This window comes from Sorex fumeus, unplaced genomic scaffold (assembly GCF_029834395.1).
Source record: "Sorex fumeus unplaced genomic scaffold, SorFum_2.1 ptg000039l, whole genome shotgun sequence".
NCBI lineage: Eukaryota > Metazoa > Chordata > Mammalia > Eulipotyphla > Soricidae > Sorex > Sorex fumeus.
In genome coordinates this window covers 28,713,588-28,733,308 of record NW_026606096.1, presented here as the reverse complement: position 1 = coordinate 28,733,308, position 19,721 = coordinate 28,713,588, and the positions used below count along the sequence as shown (strand labels likewise).

General features: G+C 42.2%; 2 protein-coding genes and 2 non-coding genes across 4 annotated transcripts in view; 3 read left to right on the top strand and 1 right to left on the bottom strand.

Moving 5' to 3' along the window:
* Positions 1 to 288: 288 nt before the first annotated feature.
* RPS3A (ribosomal protein S3A) lies at positions 289 to 3,595 on the top strand. Its single transcript, XM_056119042.1, has 6 exons — positions 289 to 434; positions 1,004 to 1,107; positions 1,425 to 1,612; positions 2,608 to 2,816; positions 3,205 to 3,314; positions 3,425 to 3,595. Exons 1-6 carry the CDS (start codon positions 373 to 375, stop codon positions 3,544 to 3,546), a joined length of 795 nt encoding a protein of 264 aa, XP_055975017.1. The 5' UTR covers positions 289 to 372; the 3' UTR covers positions 3,547 to 3,595.
* LOC130028439 (small nucleolar RNA SNORD73) lies at positions 1,965 to 2,035 on the top strand. Its single transcript, XR_008793177.1, has one exon. It is a non-coding gene; the product is annotated as a small nucleolar RNA SNORD73 (small nucleolar RNA).
* On the top strand, positions 2,980 to 3,049 carry LOC130028440 (small nucleolar RNA SNORD73). The gene has a single exon (XR_008793178.1). It is a non-coding gene; the product is annotated as a small nucleolar RNA SNORD73 (small nucleolar RNA).
* Positions 3,596 to 15,605: 12,010 nt separating the features above from the next.
* Positions 15,606 to 19,721, bottom strand: part of SH3D19 (SH3 domain containing 19) — a 199,603-nt gene continuing 195,487 nt past the window's right edge. Inside the window, exon 20 of the mRNA XM_056119057.1 lies at positions 15,606 to 17,554. Within this exon, the coding sequence (XP_055975032.1) occupies positions 17,438 to 17,554 (117 nt within the window). The 3' untranslated portion in view covers positions 15,606 to 17,437. The remainder of the gene's footprint in view (positions 17,555 to 19,721) is intronic.

Genomic DNA, 19,721 nt, shown 5'->3' with positions numbered 1-19,721 from the left:
GGGCCCAGATTGCGACCGAGAAACAAGACGGTCTGGGGCGAAGCTGACGAGTCCAGCGTCAGCTTTTGACTGACGTGGAGTGGGCGGTTCCTTCCGCCAAAACTTACTTCCGGTTGTAGGAGCCCTCCCCGCCCCCCCCGCGGAGTCCGAGGTTCCCGAGCGCTGCCTGTCCACGAGCTGGCGGAGACGGGCGGCGCGGTCTCCCGACACCTGAGGGCGCTGTCGCGGCTCGAGTCTCTTCCAAGCTGTCGCGATTTTCCTGCGGCCGGAAGAACGTCAGAGCGAAAGTCACGTCGCCGGAGCGCCCCGCCCCGTGCGCGTAAGTTCTCGCGCGAGGTGTACTTCCGCCCTTTTGGCTCTCCGAGCGGCACCATGGCGGTCGGCAAAAACAAGCGCCTTACCAAAGGCGGCAAAAAGGGAGCCAAGAAGAAAGTGTAAGTGGCGACTTTCGCGGCCCCCGCCGTTCCTGGGGCTGTGCTGGGATCGGCGGGCGGGTTCTTGAGCGTGACGAAGGGCGGATGGCAGGGATGCCGGATGGATTGTGTGCCCCATGCCGGCTTGGTAAATGCTGAAAGGTGGCCTGGCGGCCCTGCTTGCTGTACCGCCGGGGCCGCTCGCCTGCTCCTGGCCCGGGCGTTGCACGCGCTCACCTGGGGCCCGCATTGCCACCGCGTGCTGCGTTTTGGCGGCCCGTGGCCCTCGCAGAATCACGGGCATTGCGTGCAATTTCAAGAGCTGGACTCGAAACAACCCTCCCTCTGCTCGGATCGGGCGGTATCGGGAAGTTTCAAAGGATCTCCCTCCCCAAGAGCCACGACGCGTCTCTGTCTTAACGTGGGAGTGTGTCTCTTAGTGACATAGCTGCCCGGTTTACTCCAGTTGACACTTTAATCTGGACGGGACGTAACCCAGACCGGTATTCTGCGACTTGGCAGAGTTTAAGAATTCAGAAGAAATTAATGATCCGCGTGTTTTCTGTTCTTCTGCTTCCTCTTAAACCCAGGGTTGATCCATTTTCTAAGAAAGACTGGTATGACGTGAAAGCACCCGCAATGTTTAATATAAGAAATATTGGGAAAACGCTTGTCACCAGAACCCAGGGAACCAGTGAGTATCTTGGTTTGCATTTTCCCTCATTCATCTCTGGGACATGTATCTTGCCACTGTTGAACCTTTGGTGGGACGCTTGAAGGAAATAATCCGCTCCTGACTGCAGCGTGGGCCCCGATGGTGTTTGTTTAGTTGCAATTCTTGTTTTGTAGATGTTTTTGGAATTAGGAAAGGTGCTTGGGTCGCCTCAAGTCATTGGAGTCTGGGTTTTAAAAATGAATCTTTAGAATTTACCCTGACCTTTGCATTTTCTGCATGAGTAGTGTCTTTGTAGGTAGGTCTGTCTGTGTCCTTAATGTGCGATTGTTTTATAGAGATTGCATCCGATGGCCTCAAGGGTCGTGTATTTGAAGTGAGTCTTGCTGACCTGCAGAACGATGAAGTTGCTTTTAGGAAGTTCAAGCTGATTACGGAGGATGTTCAGGGCAAAAACTGCCTGACAAACTTCCATGGCATGGACCTCACCCGTGACAAAATGTGCTCCATGGTCAAAAAATGGCAGGTGAGTCCCAAGTTCTCTTGGCATCAATCACCAAGGATGTCGTTCAGGGTATGATTGCAGTGTGACAAACCTGGGTTTTTATTTATTATTGCTGAGTTTGTGGCTAGTTGGAGGTGCATCTTGGGGTAGGTTTGCAGTTAGTCTGGCTTCAGCATCTTTGAACCTTTAGTACCCATTTAAAGGGCGGAGCTTCATTTTTTTCTCTAAAACAGGTAATATGGTCTTAAGATTTCTGAATGGTCATATAAACTATGCTTAACAATGCTTAGCATAAAAGTTTAGTGAACAGTATTATCGGAAATAGGTTGGTTTGGATCAGTTCTTACCATTTTGAGGGCATTTTGTGTATGGGAATGGATGATGACAAAATGTTTCGGTCCCAGATGACATATTCTGATTATACCGTCACGTATTTCTGACATTCCCGTGGATTTTGTGATTGCATTTCTGAAATTACTGTAGGTAGGTCTTTTGCTACTTAAAAGTAAGCTATGTGTTTTATAAAATGCAGAGAAATTTTGGGTTTTGGTGTTAATAGAGTTTGTTTTCTGGAATTTAAATTTTGTTATTAATGGATTTGTAGTTTTAGATGTGAAATTGAATAGTTGATCCCTCGAAAGACTTTAGTTTGGACATACAGGACATTTAAAAATAACATCATTTGGAAAGTTTGCTCAGAGGGCTGGGGACCCAGGTGTGATCACTTTTGAACCTTGGCTTTGCATGGTCCCCGGCAACACTGGAAGCAACACTCAAACTCCACCGGTGTGCGAAACAGACACCTTGGTGTTGAGATGGGTGAGGTAGAGAAGTTGGTTGAGGATTTGGTGAAGAAAGGAAATTTATTTTGTGAATGCTTGCGTTTTTTATACACTTTGCATTGTGCCACAAGTACGTGTGCTTTCAGCTTTTCATACTACAGCTTGACGGAGAAAGTTGATAGTAGTAAAAAATTGATAATAGTAAAATCTGGCATCTGACTTTTTCCCCACTAGACCATGATTGAGGCTCATGTTGATGTCAAGACTACCGATGGTTATTTGCTTCGCCTGTTCTGTGTTGGTTTCACTAAGAAGCGCAATAACCAGATTCGGAAGACCTCTTACGCTCAGCATCAGCAGGTTCGCCAGATTCGGAAGAAGATGATGGAGATCATGACTCGGGAGGTGCAGACAAATGACTTAAAAGAGGTGGTCAATAAATTGTGAGTGTTTTTGCCTTTATACAATGCACAACTCTTGAATTTCTTGAATTTCTCTCAGAAGTGGGAAAGACGTAAGGCAGAGTGTGACCTGTTTCTTGTCTGAACCTGTCTGACTTCATTCCTGAGATGAAAGCATATTACTATAATCTGGTCAGTGTATGGGAATAAGTGATGACAAAATGTTTCGGTCCCAAATGATGTCCGGTGATAAGATTTAACATTTTTCTGATGTTCCCATACAGTATGTAATACAGCACGAGGATTCAACTCTTCCACAGATGCTATACTTTTCTATTTACTCTAGTTGTATAATTCAGATCACTTAATCTTCAGTTTATGGAGTAAATGAGATAGATAATATATTAATCTTGACATATTTGGTTTGCAGGATTCCAGACAGCATTGGAAAAGACATAGAAAAGGCTTGCCAGTCTATTTACCCACTCCATGATGTCTTTGTTAGAAAAGTAAAAATGCTGAAGAAACCTAAGTTTGAATGTAAGTGAGAAATCATTTGTAATTGTTCTGAGGCCAAAGGACCTTTTTAATTTTTGGTTATAGATATTGAAGGCCAGTGTTTTGAAGATAAGATAATTTTTTTCTTTCAGTGGGAAAACTCATGGAGCTTCATGGTGAAGGTAGCAGTTCTGGAAAAGCTACTGGAGATGAGACAGGCGCTAAAGTTGAACGGGCTGATGGGTATGAACCACCAGTACAAGAATCTGTTTAAAATCAGATGTTCATCGATAACAAATAAAAGTTTTATTTCTGGTGATGTATTTCTGATTATTCTGAAAATAATTTGATGGGTTAGAAAATATGCCTTGCATGTGGCCGACCAATTCAATCCTTGGCCCTGCTTGGTTTCGTTGGCGGTATAGGGTACAGCCCAGAAGACCCCAAGCAATCCCCTAGCACATCCTTGGGTGCTTGCATTGAATCACCAGCTGGTTGGTTTAGAGGGGCTCTGAGGCTTCCTAACCCCTTTGTATTAGGCCATTCCTTAAAAATTGTAATTTGAAAGGTGGTGAGCCATCAGCTGCTCTGATTGTTTAATGTGAATATTTTTTGACCTATTGCATGGATTTAATACTAAGTAGTTACTGAGAAAGTAAACTAAATGGTTAATTAAAGTGCTTATAAGGAGATGGTCAGTATAAAAAAGCACCTTTAGTTCAGATCTCCGGGAAGAAATTTAGCACACCCCGACTCCACTCCAGAGTTTCTACCTCAGTCTAGAATGAAGCTTGAAAACTATTTTTAACAAGTTCCCAGGGCGTTTGGACCACACTGTTTTACGTAACATTTTTTTTTTCTTGTGGCTTTTTGGGTCAGACCCAGTGATGCGCAGGGGTTCCCTGGCTTTACACTCAGGAATTACTCCTGGTCATGCTCAGGGGTCCATATGGGATGCTGGGAGTCAGCCTGGGTCAGCCGCGTGCAAGGCAAACACCCTACCTGCTGTGCTATCGTTCCACCCCCGATTACACTTTTTTAACCACTATGCTAGCTAGACTGAATGCAGAAAAAAGGTTTTGATTGCTGAGTTTTTGTCTAGTGAAACGCCCCACTGTGAAGTCAAAGTAAATGAGTGGTCTTCCATTGCGGATATTATGTTCCTTGCTACTTCTATTCTGCTGTTTCTTTCTAGAACCTATATTCAAGCCTCCAACTTTCTCGCTTCGGCTCAGCTGGCAAATTTTAGAGTCACTTAAGTACAGGAAAAGAAACCCATCATTCTTGCCCAGTTACCTGTGCAAAGGGTTTTCACATTGGTTGTGCAAGGACACTTAACATCTGCGTATCCGATCTCAACTCTTGTCTAAAGCTCCTGGCTCCAGCAGTTTTGAGGTTTGAGAATACTACCATGAACAGGCAAACTTCACTTCTCTTGACCATCCAGCTTTTATCCTTCCCAAACCTAACAGCAATATTGAATTCAGAGTTTACGACTTGTGTCTCGTTTTAATTTTCTTTAGGGCGTTTCAACTTTTGCTACTAGGGAAGTTGTCACTGCCAAGCTTACTAAGTCCAGTGGTTCATTCTAGATCTTTTACTTGATCTGTGTTGGTACCATAATTTGATTTCATGTGTTTACCTTCCGCAAACTTAACCTTATTGATTGCCACATTTCTACCTATTCCTTTTCCAGTCCATGTCAGACGCTGGCATTAGAAATCCCGGAAACTGAATTTGTACCCTGAACACTATTTGATCCTCAGCACTGTCCGTTGTGGCAAAAAAATTTGAAAACAGCTAAGTGGCCTGTTTGGCTTTAGACCGGTTATTTTCCTTAGAGACCAGCTTTACAAAAGAAACCTTTTAAATCTGTTGATTAAACCTGTGTGTTAAAGCATTACTGACATACATAGGCAAACGAGATTTGAAACTGGGTTTTGCTTTAGAAGCACTAAACACTAAAGTACCTGCAAAGGAGAAAAATTGCCAGGAGGGTATTGTAGATTTATTTAGGTGCACCTATTGTGATTCCCTGCTTCTTATATGTGGTAGAGCCAAAAAAAGGGTGGGATACATTGTGAGGATTCTGACATTAAGCCTTGCAGGTGAGTCAGGTGTTCTGAACTATATCTCTGGTTTCTGACATTAACATTTGAAGGTGGTCTATGAGCCAAGGGAGGGAGGTGGGTGGGACTATTATATGGTCATCTCACTACCATCACGATCCTTTCAACATGACCAGTGTAATTACTGGAATAGGTTCAAGTTGGCAACATATTCAGGGATAGTGGCCAAGGCCTGCTTTGCCATGATCACATTTAACTCAAAGTGGAGTTCCTTATTGAGTTACTTATTGTGGGCTTATTTTCTGGTCAATGCCTTGGAGTTCTCATGGGAACAATATTTTCTAAGTTCTTGCACCTTGAGTAGTCTGGGTACTTTGTATCTAAAAGTACTTTTACTAGATCCTTCCTCTCCTTTGTATTAGTATCTTAAGTATGCCTCTATCCTTTAAAAAAAAATTGGTTGGAGGCCTATACCCATGGGTCCTCAGGGATTACTGCTGGTGCTCAGAGAACCATTTGCCATATCAGGGATCAAATCTGGGGTGGCCGTTGTGTGATAAATACCTTAGTTTTGTTTTTGAGTATAGTAGGTTGGCTAATGACTGTCCATGGATTAAATCTAAATCTGCCCAATTTGTTGTTTTTGTATGATCTATGTGTAAGATAGGATTTTTTTTCCTTAATTTTTTTGGTTTTCATGCCCAGTGCTGTTCTCTAAACAGAGTGGGAGTGATGCGTAGCTGCATCAGACCCCGTCCACACATCATGTCACAGTAAGGTGCAAATACTGCAAATTAGTGACAAATTTCTAACATTTAACCTACTGGAAAAAGACCTTGAAAGATGTAATACATTAAATGTTTTTGCAAACCAACATTAACAGATGAACATTTGCAGTGGGTTTTGATAGAAGTGAATAAAATAAGACTTGTTTTCTCCTTAAATTGGAAAATACCCTTAATTTTATCTTTTGACCCTTATCAGAAAGAAGTTGAATTGAGGGCTGGAGCCATAATACAGTGGTTAGAGCATTTGCCTTGCATGTGGCCCGCCTGGGTTTGATCCCTGGGATTCCATATAGTCCCATGAGCCCTGCCAGGAGTGATTCCTGAGTGCAGAGCCAGGAATAACCCCTCAGCACTGTCAGGTGTGGCCCAAAACCAAACCAAAACAAAGTCTTAAATAAAAAGTAAAGAAGTGGGCTGGAGCGATAGCACAGAGGATAGGGCGTTTGCCTTGCATGCAGCCAACCCAGGTTCTGTTCCCAGCATCCCATATAGTCCCCTGAGCACTGCCAGGAGGAATTCTTCAGTGCAGAACCAGGAGTAACCCCTGTGCATCTCTGGGTGTGACCCAAAAAGAAAAAAAAGTAAAGAAGTTACATTGTAGATAAGGAAATAAAGCACTCATTCAACTAGTAGATCAGGGTGAAACTTGTAATGAAAACCAAAGTGGCCATTGTGGAGATTGTGGTGTTGAAATGTTGTATGCATAAACCTATCATCACAAACAGTCTGAAAACTACAGTGCCACAACAGAACAAAACAAAGGGGCCAGAGCAATAGCACAGGATGTAGAGCAGCTGCCTTGTATGCAGCTTTCCTGGGTTCAGTCCCCACCATACCATATGGTTCCCTGAGCCTCGCCAAGGAGTAATTCCTGAGGCAAAGTCAGGAGTAACTCCTGAGCATCACTGGGTGTGGCACCAAAACAACACAAAGGACAATTTTTTAAGATAAGGGAGTGGAAACTGGGACTGACCCCAATTTGAGTCCCTTCCACTGCAGATGACACCAGCACTGTAGGGGTCAATATGGAGAATAGAACCAGAACCTCACTGGGTTGTGGTCCCCAAATAAAAAAAACAAAACCCAAAACAGTTCTTTGGAGGACAAAGAGATAGTACAGGGAGTAAGGCATTTGTCTTGATTCCTGTTGATATGGGTTTGATCCTATAGTCTAGGATACTAGTCTCACTATAGTCTGAGCGCCGCTAGGTATGAACACAGAGTCAGGAGTAAGCCCTGAGCACTGCAGGGTATAGCCCTTCCCTTCAAGAAATGTTTGTGTGGGCCAATTCAATACTGCACTGGCTTCTTATTGCAAGAATCATGCTTGTGCTGAAAATGCTTAGAAAGTTCGGATGCTTTTGCCATTTGCTACCAAAATGGGTGAACCAGAATTTAATATAAAGACTCAATTCTTCCTGATGTTCAAGCTTTTCACTATACAGATCAGAGGCCCCCGAACTGACTTGCCTACCACCCTCTTCCCACAAGAAAAAAGAAATCACTCCAACACTCCTATGGGAAAACTTTTTTCTTTTTTTCCAGCTGATAAGTCAGAATTTTTTTTTTTTTCTTTTTGGGTCATACCTGGCGACACACAGGGCTTACTCCTGGCTTTGCACTCAGGAGTTACTCCTGGTGGATGCTGGGAATTGAACCTGGGTCTGCCGCGTGCATGGCAAACGCCTTACCCGCTGTGCTATCTCACCAGCCCCTAAGTCAGAATTTTCTATCTTGTTAGACCTGACTGGTTTGATCATTTCCACCAACAGATCCCTCTTGGTTTGAGAAACGCCAGTAACACTTGGGCCTGCACAAACAAATGCAGTAAGTTTCTGGGACTCAAGATAGTTAATCCCTCTAGCAGTCAAGGAAAAACTGCTGTCTCTGTCACCAGTAAGGGCATGAAAGGAGGCCTCCACTCTTGGATGCTTTGAGGTTACAGACACTGCCTCAGCCCACTTCTTCCTTGAGAGAATGAATGGAGTGTTCCCGAGTGCAGCAGCTTTAGAATTTTTCGTGAAGTGAGAGCAGTTCTTCAAAACTGTCTTCCACTGCATCACCTGAAGTATTGCTATGACTCTTAGGGGCCCTCACTTCACAGAGCTCCTCTAAAGTGGGATACCAAGCCACTGATGGTAGGCTGCAAGCCAACGTATCAATTGTGCGGCCATGATTGTTTGGTCTCTGTGCTGGTTGCACAAGAACCAAAATGGATGTCACCACTCAGGGAGCAGAACTCGGGTAGATCCGTTCTGGTAGATCAGGCCTCTTGCTTAATGCTCAGTCTCCTTTGCTGCTAATTAGAGCATACTGCCTGTGCACCATGAGCCAAAAGGCTATGGAGAAAGGAAAGACATCTCTTTGTGGCTCAGTTATAGGAAACAGACTGCAGCTAGCTATCTGGGTCTGTCGTAAGATGCCTGTGCAAGTTCTCTGAGATCTGGTACTGTAAGTTGTTGATCAAGCCTGCACCACTCAGATCGCCCATACGTAGAGCATCTCATCCATCATCATGGGCTGTGCACACCCTTCAGAACTGTCATGTGTGCCAGACTTGTTTCTCAGTAAATGAGGCGGTATTATACACACTGACTAACTTCCCAGGGTGGCTAGATGTGCTGTCTCCACTACTGACACAATGTTGCATGTTGCAATTCCAGTCCTGTCAACTGACTTTGGCCACACAATTGTAGCCCTTGAAACTAGTGTGTCATCTATCCAGACCATTTGGGCACTTTTGGAAACAAAGGTCACTCAGCAGTCAATAGTGAGACTTAGAATGACTTCATGTTCTTTGCCATATGGTTGGATATCTGGCACCATTCTGCACTACAAAGGGTTCTGAGGCTACCACCCTCACCCCTTATTTCATACACCTGCATAAAGCAATTGGCTCATAGGATAAGGGACTCCCCAGAAAAGGTTCACTCACTGGTTGATTCCTGGGTGATAGAGAACAAAAGATCTCTCACAGGTACCAATTTTGTATGGGAACAACACTGGCACTTTGGCAGTAAAACACCTCATCTCCCTGGATGGTGGGACGGTGAGCAATTAATGAAGGCACTCTGGTTTCTCAGCGCTGGCATATTGATATGCTCGGTGGAGACTGGGGCTGGGGAAAAGTTGGACCACACCTGGAGATGCTCAGGGCTATTCTTGACTGTACTCAGGAGTGTGGTCCTGGCATGATGTGGGCACATGAGGTGCCGGGGATTGAAATGGGGTCTACTAGACACAAGGCAAGCACCGTACCCCCTGTACTGTCTTTATGTCCCCATATGCAGTATAATCTATTGTGTACACTGTGAGACGATTAGCAGTTCTACTAGCCTCTCCCACTAGATGCCAGTAACACTTTCTCCCACATAATAAAATGTCTTCGGACATAATGGGAAAATGACTCCTAGTTGAAAATTACTACCCCTGATTCTAGAACTCTCCTAATCAAGTGACAGCTGCAGTTAATGGTCTCACCTGCTCTTTGGTTTGTCTTTGTGTGTGTGTGTGTGGGAGGGGGTTCAGCCTCAGTGTTCGAGGTGTCATGCCTTCTTGGCTCTGCATTCAGGGACCATTCCTGCCAGTGTTTGGGGGACCATATGTAGTTCCAGTTATAGAACTAAGGAGGCCACATGTAAGGCAAGCAAGTGCCCTGCCTGCTCTACTCTCTCTCTCAGGTCCATGGTCTGTCATTTCTGATGGTGACCAGGAAAACAGGAAAACTCATGTGGCTGTTGGAGTCTAGAACAGAATGATTCAGATGTGATTGAAATCAGAAGCAGCAGCTCCCAAATGACACTGTGTCAACTCACGTGCCCATACAACCTTGACTCCACCTGGCTGAAGATGTTTTTATTCTGAATGACCAAGAGCACTAATCAAAGTGGCAGTGAAACCCCTAAGCATTTGGTAGTATTTGGTGGCACTGCCCATATGACAACAAAATCAATGTAAGAAGTTCCAATCAGGTTTAACAATAAATCCAGATTAGAGTGAAGGGTACCTTTTTAAGGTCAGGAAAGCGGGGAGGGGCTTATGAGATGTCACTGCTTTGGGGAGGGTGCTTTTCAGTCCACTTAGTGCTCATGCCAGAGATTAGCAGATCATTTACACTCTCTTGGACAGGTCAAAGTGAATAGCCTGAATTTAGAGTCCATTGTGGCTGCCTCAAACAAGATGTCCCGCTTCTCTCTCTGGATTTAATCACAGTTGGTTTATTCTGGGACCAGAGCTGGTTGGCATCATCTGCTGTTTCTAGTCTTTACTGATAATAACCTTAATTAAATGTTGAAATGTTGCATGAAACAGAGTTTTTTTGATTCACACATCTGTGGGTTAGATTATTCAGAGTGGCGGACAAAGAAATAGACTCATGAAAGAATGCAAGTTCTCAGGCCGAGAAGTGAACTGTGGAGGCACAGAGGTTCCTGCATATTCTTGTTCTTGTTGGGCACCAACAACCTAATCCCCTGCCTGTCCCTGGGGCCATTTCTCAGGGTGTGTTTGTATCCTACTGAGTAACCTTAAGGAGTGAGGTAATGTCTCCTCCTAGTAAAAGAGTTGCACTGTTTCTACTTACTAGGAAAGTGTGAGACTTAGCACTCCTCTTCTGTAATGCAACCCACCGCACGACCTTTGCATCATATTCATAGGATTGAGGGGTATGGTTTATGTGGGTAAATGAACAGGAAAGCTCTGTCTTGCTTTTTCTGGAATGAAGGAAATATTTTGAATAACTGCCAAGAGTTTGTTTAGCCTGCATCCATTAAACTGGGGCAGGCTGCTTTCTGTGCATCTTCCACAATTACTTTTAGGCAAATTCCTGGTGTGAAAAATATTTGCCATGTATCTCATATGCTTCTTTAAAAAGAAAACATAACCAGTCCTACTGATGTGCCTCAAAATTCTTTATCTTATTTTTGTGCCTCCAAATTTTTTTTCCCTTTATTTTATTTTTTTTTACAGTTGTAGATTTGCAATTTTTTGTGCTTTGGTTTCAATTATACAATGATCAGATACCCATCCCTCCGCCAGTGCCCATTTTCCACCACCATGGATAATATCCCTCCCACCCCCATCCCCCCATCCCCCCTGTCTCTGTGGCAGGGCAATCCCCTGTGTTCTCTCTCTCCTTTTGGGTGTTGTGGTCTGCAAAAGAGGCATTGAGTTGTGCCTCCAAATTTTAGTAATATTTCCTTACTTTTAAATATTGAAACGCTAACTTTTAGTGGGTGATTAATTTCATAATTCATTATGCTGAGAAGAGTAGTAAGCGTCTTTGTGCTAAGGTCTTGGAGTCAAGGTCAATAAATTACTGCTGGTGTCATTTAGTTCTTAGTATCCTGTTTGCACTATATTTTGTGTTAAAAGAAAGAAATAACCCTACATGTCTAAACTAACACTACTAATGCACTGACAAAGCCAAATATTGATAAGGTTCTGAAGTAACAGGAACTCAAATAACAAATTCAACATAAAAGGTGTAACTCTGGAAAACAAATATAATTTTTTATATGTAAATACTTTTAATTAGGAAATGAGAATGGGAAAGAGGGAAGGGGGTAAAAGAAAGCTGCAAAGATAAACTGGGAGAGAGAACCACAAAATGAAGAAAGAAAGAAAGAAAGAAAGAAAGAAAGAAAGAAAGAAAGAAAGAAAGGGGACAGGGGAAGGAGAGAAGAGAAGCGGAGAGGAATTGCAGCACAAAGGAAAGGAAGAGAAATTCTGAACTCAGAGCTGGGATGTGGGTCACTACATAATGGAGCTTGCCCATCATGGGCAAGGATTTTCTTAAAAGGCAGGGTTTTAAAAAAGATTGTGGTGGTGGTGGTAGTGTGTGTGGTGTGTGTGGGCTGTTCAGGAGTCACTAGGCTGTGCTCTGGGGAGCAGATCAAGGGCTCCTGCATCCAGAGCATGCATTCCAGCTCTGTGGACCATCTCTCCAGCCCCCAGGAAGAATTTTAAGCAAAATTAAACATATATATTTTATCACAAAAGAGTTTTACTAGATTCAGGTTCGGTGGTCACATGCTCACAGGCTCTAAAGAAAGTAACAAATCAGCTTTTCAGGTGCTAGCCTTGAATACATTAGCGGAAATCAATGTAGTTGGTCCTTTTAATTGTGAAGGGCTAAATATGAGCCAATTTGAGATTGTTGGTCAACTCGTTTTAAAAAGAGAGAAAAAAAAAGAGAACAGACAGCTAGTGGGTAAATTTTCCCTTATAAATTATGAATTTTAAACAATATTTACGGAAAAGATTTTATTTGGCTAGTGTCTAATTTGCAGTATTGAAAATAAAGAATTAGGGGCTGGAGCAATAGCACAGTGGGTAGGGTGTTTGCCTTGCACGTGGCCGACCCGGGTTTGATTCCCAGTATCTCATATGGTCCCCTGAGCCCCGCCAGGGGTGATTCCTGAGCACAGAGCCAGGAGTAACCCCTGTGCATCGCCGGGTGTGACCCAAAAAGCAAAAAATTAAAAAAAAAAGAATGGGACCAGACAGATAGTCCAGTGGGTAAGGCATCGACTGCACACAGCAGTCTGAGGCTTGCTCACTGGCATCCCAGATGGTCCCCCAAACCTGCAAGGAGTAACCCCTGAACACCACTGGTATGGCCCGAAAACAAGAAGGAAAAAAAATAGAAAGCAAAAAAAATTCATCAACTGCATACAATTCCTTTTTGAAAATCCAGAATCTGTCCCAGACTTTGTAATATAAATGCATTAGGTTAACAATGATTGGACCAACCTATTACATTACAAAATGCTAACACTGGTGTTTAGTACATGAGTATGAAAACTTAGGTCCAGGAATACTGTTGTTATGAAGAACCGAGCCCTATGACACACTTTTTTTCAAGGTCTGATGTTCCAAGCATTTGAATATTCTCTAAGTGGGGGACTGCTCCCTATTCCCTATGAACAGATCAATTTATGCTTCAGTTCCGAGGCAACATCATTAAAGAGACTAAGCAGGAAATTTTTCTTTTCTTTTTTTTTTTCTTTTTGGGTCACACCCGGTGATGCACAGGGGTTAATCCTGGCTCATGCACTCAGGAATTACTCCTGGCAGTGCTCAGGGGACCATATGGGATGCTGGGGATTGAACCTTGGTTGGCCGCGTGCAAGGCAAACGCCCTACCTGCTGGGCTATTGCTCCAGCCCCGAAATTTTTCTTCTTGAAAGATATTAATGTAAGGCTTTGGGGTTTAGGAGATGGCTGCAGCACATGCCCTGCATGCTGGAGTCCCGAGATCCCCCAACTGCATGTTCCCCTGAACAAGGCTAGGACAAGCTCTCAAAACACTGCTGGGTGTGGTGGTCTCCAAACAAAAGCCAAACAAACCCAAGGCTTTAATTTGTTTCTGTAACTCTGTCTGCTAACAAATGGCTGAGCAGTTAGAATTTCTACAGTGAAAAAGATCTATTCTGCTTGTTAAACTACCGCAGAAAAATACATCACTTTAGCAAAATACATTTGAAAACAACTGTACAGGGATTTCAGAGCTGGCTTCTGCTTTATACTCTGCCATACCTGCATGACAGGGCATATCAGTTACAGACTGCAGGCTGAGGATCTTCTGTGGTTTGGCAGGAAAAGCATGCAGTCTGGTGAGAATCCCCTAGATGGTGGTAGTGGTCTGAGTTAGGCTCTATTTTGTTTCCCTCTATAATTACAGTCAAATAGAAAGGCGGAGGAAGTCAGAAAATAATATCTGAAAAAATATTCACTCTTGAAAGGGTTTATTCAATGACATTCGTTAACAGCATTTAATTATGAATCATTTCATCCATGTTCATTTGATATCAAAAGGAATAAAACATTAATGATTATCCCAAAGTGAACATGTCATTTATATTTAGTCTATATAGCCACCATAATTTTTCCCCCCAACACTATTTTTTTCTAGGTCTGTTTCTCAAGACTTAAGAAAATGAACACATCAAGATAGCACAGTGATGAGGGCTCATGCCTAGAATGTGAACCAGTGTTAGATTCCTGGTACCATGTTGTCCCTCTCCCTAGCACTAAGGGGTGCATCCCTGAAGGCTTCGAGCACCACCAAGGTGGCCTGGATATCCTGGCATTGCAGGGCAAGAAGCATTGCATCTTCGGGCCTGTGCACTGACCCACTGGCCTGGGTGCTGAGAATCACTGGTGGGGTCCCTGAGCCACCTAATAACTCAGAGCCCCGTCCTGCAAATGAAAAGGAACACATCTAAATGACGATTGCTTAAACTCTGTAGAGTTAGAATGATATTTTGTTTCTTGGAATGCCAGTTATAAAACATTTTGATAAAATGTATTATGAATTATTATATTCATTATATTTTGGATTCTATCTAAAACAAGAGATTTCTAGAAGCATAAGGACACATCGACCCTCTATGTAAAAAAAGAGCATTTTTAATCTGCATTTTAGTGCTCAAAAGGTTATGAACAAATTCAATGATTTCTCTAGTTTAACAATAAAAAATTTTTTCAAGAGTGTAGTTTGTAGAGGCTTAAAGGAATGGTATCATTTTATCTAAAAATTTTTAAAGGAAAAATACATTTCTACCTCATGAAATGCACTGAGAATAAAAATATCATGCTTAATTAACATATAGAATAAAAAAGCACCTGCACTGGTCCAGAGAGATAGATCAACAAGTTAAGAGCACGTGTTCTCTATGTCTGTATGCAGGATGCCAGGGTTCAATCCTTGGCATTTCATGGTTCCCAAAGCATCAGTTGATGTGGAACCAAATTAAAAAGAAAGTACCTAAAAAACCCATACCAAGAAACATATGGCTTCTTGTCAACTGAGTGGGAAATAAAAGGCAAGCAAAAAAGGAAAAAGAGGATCCAATTTGATGATGTGAAATGACCTAAATTTTTTTTTTTCTTTTTGAGTCACACCTGGCAATGCACAGGGGTTCCTCCTGGCTCATGCACTCAGGAATGACTTCTGGCAGTGCTCAGGGGACCACATGGGATGCTGGGAATCGAACCCGGGTCAGCCACATCCAAGGCAGACGCCCTACCTGCTATGCTATCGCTCCAGCCCCATACCTAAAATTTTTTTTAGTGAAGCAACAAGTTTTTACTGGAAAATTTAGAGAAAATATAAGAGGAGATGGAGAGAGGAGAGGGAGATAGAGAGAGAGAGAGGGAGAAAGAGGGAAGGGAGAGAGAGAGAGAATGTGGGCTTCTTCAAAGGAGAGAAAAAACAAACTAATTTTCATTTTAATATATATTTTTGTCCACAAATTAAAGAGAAAAGATTAGATTTTGACATGCAATCTAGTATTATTATGTGACTATCAGCCATCTGTCCATGTCCATTCCTTCATCCATCCATTTTCCTAATCCATTCATCCACTCATCCATCCGTCCATCTATGTACCCAAGCACCAACCAACCAGCCAGCAAGCCAACCAACCAGGGAATCAATCAATCTTTACTGAGAGTACTGCAAAGGACTGGAGATGAAAAGATACAACACAACCTGTAGTCTCACAAAACCCAGTCTAGCATGAGAAAAGGAATTTGAAAAGTTCAGTTTATTATAGTGTCAAGTAGATTTACAACTATTGCACTTATCATTCTGCTGACAGAAAGCCAAAATTTAAGAGGAGTATTTTTCTCCAATAAAACCAGGTTTCCACAATCTTCATTGTAAGATGCTAAAATTACACAGGCATAGAAATATACCTCACATTTTATTCCAACCTCCCCTACTACCCCCTCCCGCACCCAGCTTGCTGCAAATGGAAATTTAATTGGCTAATGCTTTAAGTCATTCATTCATTTGTCACTGAAGTTACTCAAGTGATATTGACAAAATTTTATTATGTTCTTTACCTAAACATGTAAGGGGAAAAAAAGCTCCTATATGGCCATGTAACTGAAAGATGTAATTGATGTAATTGAAAGATGTACTTTCTAAAGTAAAATCATCTCCCTTATGCAGTGTTCCTGGTGACCACTGGCTGCCTAACTGTTTGGACAATGGGAAACAACAATAAAAGCTAAAACGTGGCCAGGCATATGAAAGTCTTCTTAACAATAGAAGAACGTCATGAATATTGCTGGAAAAAATGTTTTATATTTACAATGAAATCCTATTCCATTGATCTTTTTGGAAGATTGTCTTCAACCTATCTGGCAGCAGCCCACAACTGTAATGGATTCAATCACATGAAGAACCACTTTTTGTCATAAGCCAGGAACGCTTAAAATATATATCAGGAAATTGGATTTTTATTTACTCTAAAATTATGTAGGGATGAGCTGAGTTAGCGGGAAAAAAAACAAGAAAATATCAGCCTTCAGTCTTCTAAAATTAATTTTCATTCTGATTATACTGGGAAGAAATGAGTTTTGTGGGGCTGGCATTGTTTTCCATATTAACAGTTGCTCTGCATTCTGAATATGTGTGATTCATAATGTACCACTCTAACAAGACACAGCTTTAATGTATTACTGGGGTAACACAAAGAAAATGAATTTTTCTTTGGGTCCCAGTAATTGTCAAAAGAATGATTGCAGATTCAGAAAATGTGCATTCTAATAACCCTGTTAACATAAAGTATACATGGAAGAAAGAAATAAGTACAGCAGGTGTGTGGAAGAGTTAGTTGTGTTAGCAAGGCAATTCAGGACCGTTCTGGTTCTTTGACCCAGATTCATCAAATTCAGACCCCTTCAAATTCATGGACAAAGGGGAAACAGCAACATACAGAGAGTTTGGTGAGAGTGAGCCGACTCACCCCGTGATTGCAAAGTTTCCTGTCAGTCAATAAACTAGCTCCTCCTGAAGCAAGGATCTACCCTGGTAATAAGGATGATGTGCTCAAGCTGTTTAGTTTAATTTGAATATCAAAAATGAATTTACAATTACCAACCATGTCCTGATAGTTAAAGCATGTAGAATAGCAAACATCCTCTTTTTCAACTAAAAGTCAAGAGTGAGGAAGTGTGGTTAATTTCCGTGTGCTGATGGGAATGGATGTCCAAGTGCAACTTCTGCCTGTAAGCCTCCCCATGCTACGGCGCCACCAGCTGCTTCCCTGGGGGAGTGTGGGTCTGCCTTGCTAATCCTGCTTGATGTTCTCATGGGTTTCCATGGGTGCTTTTCTAATCGGAATGAAAGCTAACAAGTTCTAGATGTTTTCTGCTCTCAGAAAAGTCTAGTGTACCACGTACAGCATAGATATTTCTTTCAGTTTAAAAAAATAGTGCAAAAAACAAATCTGATAGTCAAAGTGATATAGTTCAAGTGAGTTCTTGGGCCACGGAAGACAGTCAAACTTCACCTTCAGTTGACTTGTATAAACTGAACATAGTTTCTGGGAAATATTCCAGATTTTCCCATTAGTTCTCCACTCATCCAGTCATCATCTACAGATTCCAGCTCTGTTATTATATCTCCAGCCTGTAAGAAGAGTGGAAGTGGAAACAGTGATTAGTTTGAGTTGACTGTTGATGTAGGCAGAATAGAGAGGGAACAAGGACAATGGAAAGACCACCAACTGTCAGTCTGGTACTTCTCAGCAGGCTGCAAGTAGGGTGGCCACACTCCTCCCAGGCTCTTCATGTTGTCACTGCCAGCAGATAGGGGACCACTGAGATTAACAATGGTCCCTAGGAGTTCTTGTCGCCCAACCTGCATGCCCCAATGAAGACTCACCAAAAGTCCCCCACAACCCAATATATCACCCCAACATCATGCTGGACATTCCCCTCCAAGACTTAATTTAAAAAGACCCTGAAATATGTCCCCTGGGCCTTGAGCCACTCTGCTCACCAGATCTGCTTTATAAAATGTACTGTCACTTTCTAACAAATCCTTTCTCTACCTGCTGTTTCATGTGTCTTACTCAATTCTTTGTTCAAGATGCCAAGGACCTGGACTAGTGCCCGGTCCATTTGCAGTGGCAACACTGTAAACACAGCTCACATGAAGCAGGATACTCTCTTCACAACTCACTTGTCTTGATGTGTTAAGAGATGATATATCACAAAGACAGTCTATACCTAATTCTGCATTTGCTTGTATTCCTCGTTTCCTCAAAGCCCATTCATTTGCCTCATTGCAATTTTATGTTTTGTGCACCCCCAATTCACCCCCTAATCAAAACTTCTTCTTGAATAAAGAACAAAGCTAGCTACTGTTTTCCATCTAACAATTATTTACTGACTATTCACTCTGTGTTAGCTACTGTTCCAGGCACTGTACATATGACACTGAATAAAGACATCATCCTAGCGTGAGAAGAAGAAAGACAAAGCCAGCTGAGGAAACCCAAACAATGGGATTGGCATCTCATTAGGACAGCCAGGGAAGGTCCCACTGCAGGTGACACTTCAGCAAAGACTTTGAGATGAGAAAGTAAGTATAAAGTATGTATTTGCTGAATGTCTTGTTCTAGTCTGTGTACTTTACAGGAATTAAACAACACCATAGTCTTAGAGGAGGGTACTGTCATTTTGTTTTTTTGGGGTCATACTCAGCAGTGTACAGGTGTTACAGTAGTGCATGGGGGACCAGGCAGTGCTGGGACTAGATCTGGGACTCTGCCATCATCCTTCCTGCCATCTCTCTGGCCCCAAGGATACTATTATCATCATATATATGTGTATATATATTACTATGATTTTTCTAATTCCAACTTTGGGGCTTTGGTTGTACTCAGGGCTTACTCTTTCCTGGCTCGTGCTATCATTCATATGTGTTACATATAGAAACAATATCCAACCATGTTGTGCTATGTTAGAAACTAGTTAATTCTTGGAATGGAAATTGGGACTTTTGAACACAGAACAGAGTTTACTAAGATGTGGGGCGATGGGGGAGGAAAAGGCAGACTGGAAGTGATACAAGGACAGAAGTGGAGGCTCTGCAGCATTTTGGTGATGGCCAACAGTGCCTCCGTACACCAAAAGCACAAATGTTAACACCACCACTGCAACCATGTTAGCTCAACTATGAAAAAGAATCAGATTGAATGGATTTATTTGTAGCCCTTGTACATTGCCTTCTGGGAAAATGATTTGATGGATTTAAGGCCTACTTTATGAAAATAGAATCGAAAAGAATGTTGATCATTAAAAGTCATTAATTTCATTTATTCTGTGACAATCTTAACCAAATTTTTTTTTTCAAAAAATAAGTTTCTTCTGGTTCCTAAAGTATACCATAATGCCTTATTAAAACTCTCTTTCCTCTCATCCTCTTTATTTTTCCTGGCTCTGTGCATGGGGATGGGCTGTGTGTGGGGGGGCCCATCTGCAGTAAAGGAATAGAACCAGGGTCCGCCATATGCAAGACAAGCACCTTACCCACTATACTGTGTCTCTGGCCCCAAAACTATTTTTTTTAAAGTGATGGTTCATACCACATCAGTTTTATGAGGGCTAAGAAAAAATTTTTATTGATTATTTTATTAATAATGTTATTAATAATGCTGCAAGTAGTGAAGAATCTCTTAAAAACTCCAGAAGTATCTTGTTTTTAGTCAGTTATTATAGAAAAAAAAATCTATCTTCTGGAAAATATTGTGAATTTAAAAAATTTATCTTAAATTATTGTTTATCTTAAA